At 43.3% G+C, this 9,445-nt stretch overlaps 1 protein-coding gene across 2 annotated transcripts; it reads right to left on the bottom strand.

Annotated features, from left to right (window-relative positions):
- Positions 1–224: 224 nt before the first annotated feature.
- LOC123401291 (auxin response factor 6-like) lies at positions 225–5,954 on the bottom strand. Of its 2 annotated transcripts, none has more exons than XM_045095064.1 (14): positions 5,378–5,954; positions 4,853–4,971; positions 4,550–4,648; positions 4,398–4,454; positions 4,156–4,311; positions 3,962–4,046; positions 3,693–3,783; positions 3,414–3,578; positions 3,218–3,340; positions 2,808–2,883; positions 2,486–2,639; positions 1,143–2,365; positions 859–1,043; positions 225–772 (listed from the first exon to the last, which is right to left on the bottom strand). In XM_045095064.1, exons 1-14 carry the CDS (start codon positions 5,436–5,438, stop codon positions 577–579), a joined length of 2,790 nt encoding a protein of 929 aa, XP_044950999.1. In that variant the 5' UTR covers positions 5,439–5,954; the 3' UTR covers positions 225–576. The 2 variants fall into 2 exon arrangements, with proteins under 2 accessions (XP_044950999.1, XP_044951000.1); XM_045095065.1 differs by having other exon boundaries at positions 2,492–2,639.
- Between the last annotated feature and the right edge of the window lie 3,491 nt (positions 5,955–9,445).

The following is a 9,445-nucleotide window of genomic DNA, read 5'->3' as shown; positions in this document are numbered from 1 at the left end:
AGGTGACTTCCCCCTCTTGGATCTATCTACATGAGCTTTCCAGGACCATACCATTCTCCTTTTTTTACCGAGAACAACACTGCTTCGTGCTATTTGCCATGACACTTCTTGCAGTATTACTGACAACACTGCCAAATGCTAGTATATCTGTCATGATAATAATACAAATACTAAATGGAAGGATTAGCTCACTAGTCACTAACATAATTTTATGCAATAAGCTCTTACTAAAATGTGGGGAGTCTTACCACTGCATAAAGGCTTATCCTCGGCTAACATCGTCAATAGTTACATTGTGGAACCAGTAGTACACAGAATATGACCAAAACAAACATTAGGCAAAACGGGTAAAGAGTCTAACATTAGAGGCCCTACATTAACAGCACTGGTATTCCGCGGAACAAAGCGTCGGCGTGCATACCAAATATGTTGTACTTACTACTAAAATGGTCTATATCACATTCATGACACGACTTTGCGCTGCACTTGATCTTATATGTGCTTTGGTTCCAGTTCACAAGACTAGGACGAGCTGCAGAAACATACTTGAAGCCGAGGGCCACAGGCGCCATATCTTCAGAACTCGGCAGAACCCACCGACGCGATTACGGTGCTCAGGCTTCTCGATTCCTGCCTGCCAACGTAGTTATCACAACTGTTGCCGAGCCTCCTTGCAGGAGCCGAGCTCAGGAGGTCGATGCCCTGCTTGCCCATCTGCTGAACCTCCTGCGGCGAAAGTATCTTTATGCAAGATACACTGTTCACAAATTCCCTGCAGATTACATGATCCATGAACGTAAGAGTGGATACAGAAACAGTGCCAAAAGATTCTTGGGAACTTGTTGCCTAAGAACTTACTGCCACGGATCATCTCCAACTAGAAGGACATCATCCTCTCGATCAACAAATACAAGCTGCCAGCCTGATCTTTCTTCCAACTGGCCCTCGAGGCCAAATAGGCGCCCTACTTCGTTACGAAGTTCATGGTAGCTGCTAAACTTAGTGATGTCCAGCAACCTTCCAAAGGTTCCAGATCTGTAAATCTACATGACAAGGTTGGTCAATTCAAAGTGCTTTCACGGAAGGAAAAAAAGAGTACAACCGTTATCGGCACAATTAGGTGGATAAGTCGATTCGCTCACCTTCACGAATGCTGCAGGCGGTTGATTTACTTGATCAGAATTTTCCGAAAATGGTATGTATCCTGATTCATCTAAGCAGCCTGAACTAGTCAGTGCTTCATTCAAGGGGAAATCACTCTGAGAAGGACTCAGGAAATTGCAGGTGGAATATGGAATCGTGCTCGAACCATTGTCATCCTGAAGGCTTGCAATGCAATCATTGTCCTCCTCAAGGCTTGGAATGCCACCTTGCATCAAAAGTGACTGAGAGTCTATATTAACACCAAATAAGAGGTGATTCTGATGGTCAGAACTCCCATCTTGATCCACCAAACACTCTCTTCCAGGCAATGGTGCTAACGAAGAGCTTTGTGCTATATTAGAAGGCGCTGAATCCAACTGTTGTGTATGCGACGAGCTAACGTGAGAGCTACAAGGGACCACAGACTCCATCGCAACCCGCTTAGATGACCATGGGTCAGAGACAGGTACAGGGGTGGTTCTTGGCACACCTTGGAGGTTTGAGCCTGCTTCTGAAGGAAATGGTCTCAATGTGCCATGCATGGACGGGACATGTGATGGAGAAAGAGAGCTGATACTTCTGTCATGAAAGTTTTGCTGCTGTGAGAATGCTGAAACTGCGGGCAGTGTGGAAGGTGGAGACTGAGTGGTGGAGGAAAGCTGGGAGAAAACCGACAACGCATTTGGTACAGACTGAAAGTCAGGCGACTGCTTCTGCTCTTGCATTTGTTGATGCTGTGGTGTTTGCATGCACTGTGACTGTTGCTGCTGCTGCTGTTGGTGGTGTGATTCTTGGTGCTGCTGCTGCGGCGGCGGCGACTTCTGCCCATTAAACGATTGGCAGCGCTGAAGCTGCTGCTGGAGGTACTCGGACTGATTATGGCCTTGGATTGCACTGCCATTGATGTTTTGGTGGTGCATCTCCTGAAATTGAGGCTGCACTTGCTGCAGAATCTGACTCGATAGAAGAGCAGATCTACCAGCAATGTTCTGAGGCTGCTGGAACTGTAGTAGTGCCGGCGATACTTGCTTTGCTGTGTTCTGAAAAGATGCTGCTGATATTGCTTGGTACATGTCAGGTTGCATACCAAGTAAGGAATTATCCATCCTTGGCTGCATCCAAGGACTCATACCAAGTCCACCAAAATTGAATGACTGGAAACCTGGGTTTGCTCCATCTCGAAGCCACATAAGAGAAGAGGTCAAGTCATCCTCCTTTCCACCTGCAAAAAACCATCACAAGTAAGATCACGTTTACCATTATAAAAATGAATCAGTAAAGAATAACTCATTGATGTTCACTGATATCGTTTGAAGGTATTGACTAAAGTTGCTATGCTCACTTGTACCATATAAGGAAGGCAATCCTGTTGGCCAAGGCCGCTTCAGACGCATAGGGAAAGGAGATGAATACATCGGGTAAGTCGTCAGAGGCTCAATCTCCCAAAGAGACACCCTTGGTTGCCTCTCTCCAGCAGTTGACTCATCCCATCCAACCTGCATGGTTCAAGAAAAAAGATTGCATCCTCAATTTTAAAGAAACATGGCAGAAGATGTCTAGAATGTAAAAACATACTGTACCATCAACTTTAAGTCGAACTAGTACGCAAGTAAAGATCTACCTTTACTGACAAACAAACAGATAATTATTATTTCAAGATCTACCTTAACAGAACGCCAGTGTGAGTTCGGCCAACGAGCAGGATCAAGGTCACTTATTCCTGTAATTGTTCCCATGTATCTACAAGAGCACATGGGCAGTTTAGGCCACTTAATATCACATACTACTGTAAACATGGAGCTCACTACGACAAAGCAGAAAGCAAGCTAGATAGATATAGAAATGGACGCAAGTTTAACAGAGCCAAGTGAAGAAGTGGTGATAGTTTAGGGAGTTCTGAAACAATTTCTCTGTACAGATAACACAAAGTACTAACACAAAGAACCAGATATATAATGCATAGAAAGACTTGTCTACATTCCATAGTTTGGTCAACTGAAATCAAGATAAGGAAAGAGCTCCATGTGATGTACACACAACATCACTTTAAGAGATAAACACAGTATTGACATACCGCCTAACGCTGGATTCTTCTGTCTCGAAAAGCATACGGAAACGCATGCCCACAGATATACGGGTATGGTACACAGCCTTCACATACTTAGCCAATGGTATGACGAACTCTGAAGGGCTTGCTCTGCAGAACACGTGGACAAATCTGAGTATCTGAGAGGATAACAATCAGACATATATGTAAGGAGTTGTTCTACCTTGGATTATAGAAGATGGTGAACCGGCTATTTGTAGATGCAGCATGAGCAGCTGCAGCCAGAAGACCAATATGCATGCTGTCACTAGACAATACTGATGATGGCATGACCGTTTGCGACCTATTTGCTCGACGTATTCCCAGAAGCAGCTGATTGTTGTCATTCCTGATCAACCAAAGACACAAATGAATATCAACATAAAACTCTGCTAAAAACGGTAGGGTATGGAAGCACTGAGTAACTGTTCTAAAAATAAATAAACTGGAAGAACAGATGTACCAGATAAATAGGACAGAGTCTCCAGCAACCAGTCTCTTTGCACTTATAAAGACGCTCCAACCTGTTGTCAGAAGATGCCGCTTTGGTTGACCTGCACCAGCAATTTGATTTGAAGTTATTTGACATCATATACTACTTTTTGAAATCTTACATGAGCTGTATCAAGCAAGGCTGTATGAAATGAGGGTATGTACAAGGCTATATAGACTATACATGACCGAAAAATTCACAAAGGAAGAACCAACAAAAATAGCTACAAAATAACTAACCTCGAAAGATATGACGGAATTTCCACTCATTGCCATGCAGGTCTTTTGCCATCAACTCCTGTGCTGGAGGCTGCTGAGTGAAATCCTACAAAATTATCAAAGGAAAATACATAATTAAATGAAGTTCATTTCATCCGAAAATGTAACATGTGGTTAAAAGATACAGCAAACAATTGCTGATGAACAGCACGTACCAGCGGAGGAAACACCTTCTCCGCTGCTCGGCGGGGAACAGAGAATCCACCATGCGTACTGGTGTCACTTGCAGTTAATGTTTTGCAAAAATAATTCGTTGGTTGTTTGCTAGCATTGCCCAATTCAGCAGGTAGAAATGGGTCCTTGAGTTCTTGCTGGAAACAAAATCAAGATAAAATATAAGTTTGCTACAAACAGAAGTACATGCATAGATGGCACTAGGTTGGAAATCCTGTATTACTGGGCTGAGTGGCTGTAACGTCATCTGTGCATAGACCTCATCTGTCTCTGCATCAGCCTGAAGGAAAAAAATACAGCAATGCTTATGAGACAATGCTAATGTCAGTACTACTTGGGTCTTGAAACAGATTCATTATATCGATCCGATCTTACGTGCATGGTCACATTATGCAGTTGGCATATAAGCTGCGCAGGCAGGTTCGGATAGTTGGGGATCTGCGACTCCATTTCCTTGTTTGTTGATACCGATACCTATGGTAGAAACTCAACCATGTGAGTCCATTAGTGTCTTAAAAATCTTCAGTTCTGGCAGAACCATCTAAGAACTGCTGCGAGACATGGAACTCAAAAGGGACCTTGCGAAAATGAAAACAATTCTGCAACCATTACTGGTACTCGGAGATACTCTACAACATCTCCGATCTACATCGTTGTACTGGGAGGAAGAATGGTAACCTGCTCACTGTGACCTTGAGGAAAATACAACACCCGACTGCCGACCGCAGGCAGAGAAACGAGGGGGCCGGCACAGGCGTGCCACAACTCTGAGTTTAGGCACTTGTGCTCTTCTGATACTGAAAAGGGAAATAGTTTGAGCATAAGGTACAGAAGATATATGAAGTTCAGTTAACAATCCTGCATCCAAGTTCAGAACCTGCATCCTACTTTAACACCTTCCACTGGGGAAAAATATATTTGGCTAGAAAATCTGCACTATTAAATACTAGAAAATATATATATATATATATATGTATATTTATAAAATTTAAATGGGCAGACTTGTAAAGAACCAGAAACTCTGTCATCAAGTGTATTAGTGTTGCATTAACATAACAGTTGTATGTTGTCAAGAAGCGTAGTAAAGAAATCACCCAAGGAAGAATAAATTGATAGTAGGTTGATGGGGCTCACATGATTACACACACAGATTTAAAGCAAGCGAAGTGAAAACTGCCAACTGAAATGCCAAGACAATAATACCTTCCGGCGACGCCGGCTGATCCGGCAGGCAACCGCCGCCGGCCGACGGCGAGAGATTCATACTTGACGAGCGAGCGTGCTTGAAGGCAACACGGGGAGCCCACGAGACGGGGAGGCGAGGGAGCGGAGAAAACGAAAGAAGGCTTCGTTTCCTGTTTCTACACCAAATCACGAGCGCTTCCAAACAGCATCACCATCGCTGTCTCCTTCCCCGAACCGGCCAAGCCAAACCTCCTGCCTCCGCCGCACCCGGCCCGAAGGCGCGGTCCTTTTCGATCCAAGAACTCCGAGTTTTCGAGCCTCTCGATCCAGGAGCCCCAGCCCCGCCTCCGGGAAGCGTCAGGGGACTGGCGGCGGCGGCGGCGGGAATGCGCCGCCTTTGCGGCCGCGGGAGCTAGGCAAGAACCGCGCCTCTCGATTGCGAGAAGGCGGCGGCTCGTCAGATCTCGCCGCCACGGGCTCCGAAACGGCAGCTCCCGGCTCCGGAGGACCCGGCCGTGGCTCCACGGCAGATCCGCCCGCCGCCGCCGGTGTCGATCAAGCTGCTGCTGCTTCTTGCCTGTAGCTTCCTGCCTGCTCGTGTTGCTACTTAGAAGAGAGAGGGGGGGGGGGGGGGGGGGGGGGGAGGGAAGGTGGCACAGTGCACTTCTTCTTCTCGGTGCTACTTGGTTCTTCTTCTTGCTGCAGCTTCTGCGCCTTGTGCTGCTGCTCCAATGCAGTTCTTGGGGTTTTAACCCCACGAGCGGTGCTCTCTCTCCCTCTCTCTTCTCTGTCATGCACTTTAAAAACCAACCTTTTCTCCGTGCAACGTGCATGCTTCCGGTAAGTTTTTTTTTCTACATTTGTTCTCCACCGCACCCCGTGTAATTCATGCAAGTATTCATGTAAGTATGTACACGGCTGGAAAAGGTTCGCCTCGTGTAATTTACAAAGTATGTACACGTCTATCATCAAACCAACATGTGGTTAGATGATTAGAGAACCTTGGTATCTTCAGCCCATTAGAATTCATGCTATCTTCAATCCATCAGAGTTTAAGTCTCGTCGATCGCTTTAAGTGAAAGTAGTTTTTGAAGGTGCACATAGTGGTACGATGTGTGTGTGTGCGCGTTCATAAGAATGAATGTGATACGCTTTGAGTGAAAGGATACGAGGCGTCTACAATAACTTTGTAAACCTTAATATGACATGCCGGCTCAATCTTTCGGGGTGTTCATAGAGATAGTATGTACGTGTTTGCGTTTATAGGGTGTGTGTGTTCATAGAAATGAATGTATGCACGTGTATATGATTTATAGGGATGTGTGTATGTTCATAGAGATAAGTGTATGCGCGTATATATAAATGCTTACGTCTGTATTGTTAAAAGAAAATATACACCATATCCACAATGAAAATTCAAAATTGTCATGTAGAAGTAGCATAAAAAATCAATAGAAAAAATGCCATGTTGCAGCGATTAATTAATGTCTTTCGATTTGGACCCGATGTACTTGAAGACTTCGGTTCTTTAATCAGATGTATATTAAAATGCATGTTTGTTTATCATTGCTTTATTTTTTTTAGAAAAAGAGAATGAACATGGCCTTTGCATCTGAATTACTCCATTAGCTGAGTTTAGTTTATGTACAACATACATTTTTTTCCGCGAGGAACAGCAGGCGCATTACACTTTGAACTTTCACAAATACCAGCCAAATTTGGCGAATCCAGAACAAATCAAATTAAGTGGCGCCGTCGACGAACAAACGTCTACATGCTTTCTATTCTACGGCTGCTTCACGATTGACAAAAAACGTTTTTGCCGCTGGATCTCTTGATAAAGATAATCGCCAGATGACGGAATATCGAAACGTGTTCGAGAGACAAGAAAAGGCGTCAACTTCTTCTTCTCGTATACGTACATGTATTTTTCAGTCGTGGTCAGCTAGTGGGCTTTTTTTTTTCCCGTCCCGTGTAGATCCCCCGTGATAATGCCTTTTTGACCAATGTTTACTCGCCATCATTAACGTATTGTGTTCTTCTCGTCTCTTTTAGTAGTAGTAGTACTCCATTAGCGTGGTCAAACCAGCGTACGTGTACGACTTGATATGTTTATTGCTTCGAGCACATGCATCTAGACTGGACTTAGTTTAAATTCACTCAACAGTGTACTGCTGGGGTGCTGGACCTCTGCTGGCCCCGGCTCTTCGAGGCCCTCGTGTGGAGCGCAAACTTTTCCAAGGAAACTTGTTTAATCCGTATAAATGTGTAAGGTCCATATCGTTCAATTGATTTTCATAGGATTTTAGAGGATTGAATCCTGTTGGGTTTTTTTTCTAAGAAATCATTTGTACTCCCTCTATGAAGGAATATAAGACCATTAAGATCACTACATCCACTCAATGATCTTGAAAAAATATTTTATTTTCTGATGCAATCAAACAAAATCAAATTTGATAGGATTCAAATGGCATGACGTTCCAATCATGTTCTTTTTACTATTTTGGCAAATCAAAAAGAACCTAGATGTGTTAGAAATTTGAAGCATACTTCTATCACATCAGGACAAACAACACGGATGCAAAGTATATGATTTTTCTATTTTGTGGCAAAAATTGAAAAATATTTTAAGTCATTGCAAAGTTTTATCTTGGAATGACATTCATGGAAGTCATGGCAAAAAATAATCAACATTCTAAAATGCTTTTGAAAATAGCATTTTTAAAGCATCGTTTTTTTCACGCCTTCCAAAAAATATCATTCCATGATGAAACTTTGCAAGCAATAAAAAAATCAATATTACCACAAAAAAATTCAAAAAAATATCAAATTTGTTTCTAATTATTTTCCAGCCTTTACCATTCATGTCGAAATCATATAAGCTCGAGCGGAGACCAGGGCTTTCAATGAGATTCAACGCTAACACTTATATATATCACCGGGCCATGGCTACCGTATTATTATATCTACATGATACATCTGACCCCTGAGTGTCGGATCAATAGAAGAGGTGTCTAGAGGGGGGTGAATAGACTACTTGCATAATTAAAATCCTAACATTTTCTCAATTTCAGTGGTTGACAGATTTTAGCATTTCTAACAAGTCTAGTGCACCCTACACATGCTAGTCAAGGAATGGTAGGTCTTCACGAAGTAGGCGATCAGTCCACACAGGACTAGCCTCATTCATGGTAGGTCTTCACGAAGTAGACGATCTCCTTGCCCTTACAAACTTCTTGATTCAACTCCACAACACGAAGTAGGAGGCACCACCCTCCAAAAGGTAATAGAAGCGGTAGAAAGATCAACTCCTCACTCATGTGCTTCAAAAGATACCTCAACACTCAATCACTCTCTCACATATTTGGCATGGGTAGAAGAGATTGATCTTGTGAAAAGCAACTTGGGGAGGCTAGAAATCAAGGTTCAAATGATTCGAATGGAATATCTTGATCTCAACACATGAGTAGGTGGCTCTCTCTCAGAAAAATGGATCTGGCAAGTGTAAGTGTGTTATGAGTGCTTCCTTTGAGAATGAGAGGTAGGTGGAGGGGTATATATAGTCATCCCCCAAAATCCAACCGTTACAACATTATTGCCCAACTCAATGACACCGAAATGAATCTCGGTGGTAACGAGTTGCACTAAATGTGGCAACTTTTGAATTCTCGATGAGATCGATATAGGAATCTCGATGGTACCGATATTGGTGTCGTAAGCAGTTTCCAAATCTCGGTGAGACCAATTCTCAAAACTCGGTGGTACTAATTCTTGAAAACGGCTAACCAGAGAGTTGGTCGAAAACTCGATGAGACCAATTCTCAAACTCGGTGGTACCGTTTCTTGAAAATGGCTAACCAGAAAGTTGGTCAAATCTCGGTGAGACCAATTCTCAAACTTGATGGTACCGATTCTTGAAAATAGCTAACCAGAAAGTCGGCCACTGATTTTGGTGGCACCGATATGAAATGTTGGTGGTACCAAGAGATTAGGGTTTGGCAAAGATTGTGTCTGGTGGAAAATCAGTAGGCCCGAGTGGAAAATATTAGTGGCACCGATTTTGCTGGTATGGCTTTGGACAGAGAC

The sequence above is a fragment of the Hordeum vulgare genome, chromosome 6H (genome assembly GCF_904849725.1).
Source record: "Hordeum vulgare subsp. vulgare chromosome 6H, MorexV3_pseudomolecules_assembly, whole genome shotgun sequence".
In the NCBI taxonomy this organism is placed as follows: domain Eukaryota; kingdom Viridiplantae; phylum Streptophyta; class Magnoliopsida; order Poales; family Poaceae; genus Hordeum; species Hordeum vulgare.
This window is presented reverse-complemented; position numbering and strand designations above follow the sequence as displayed.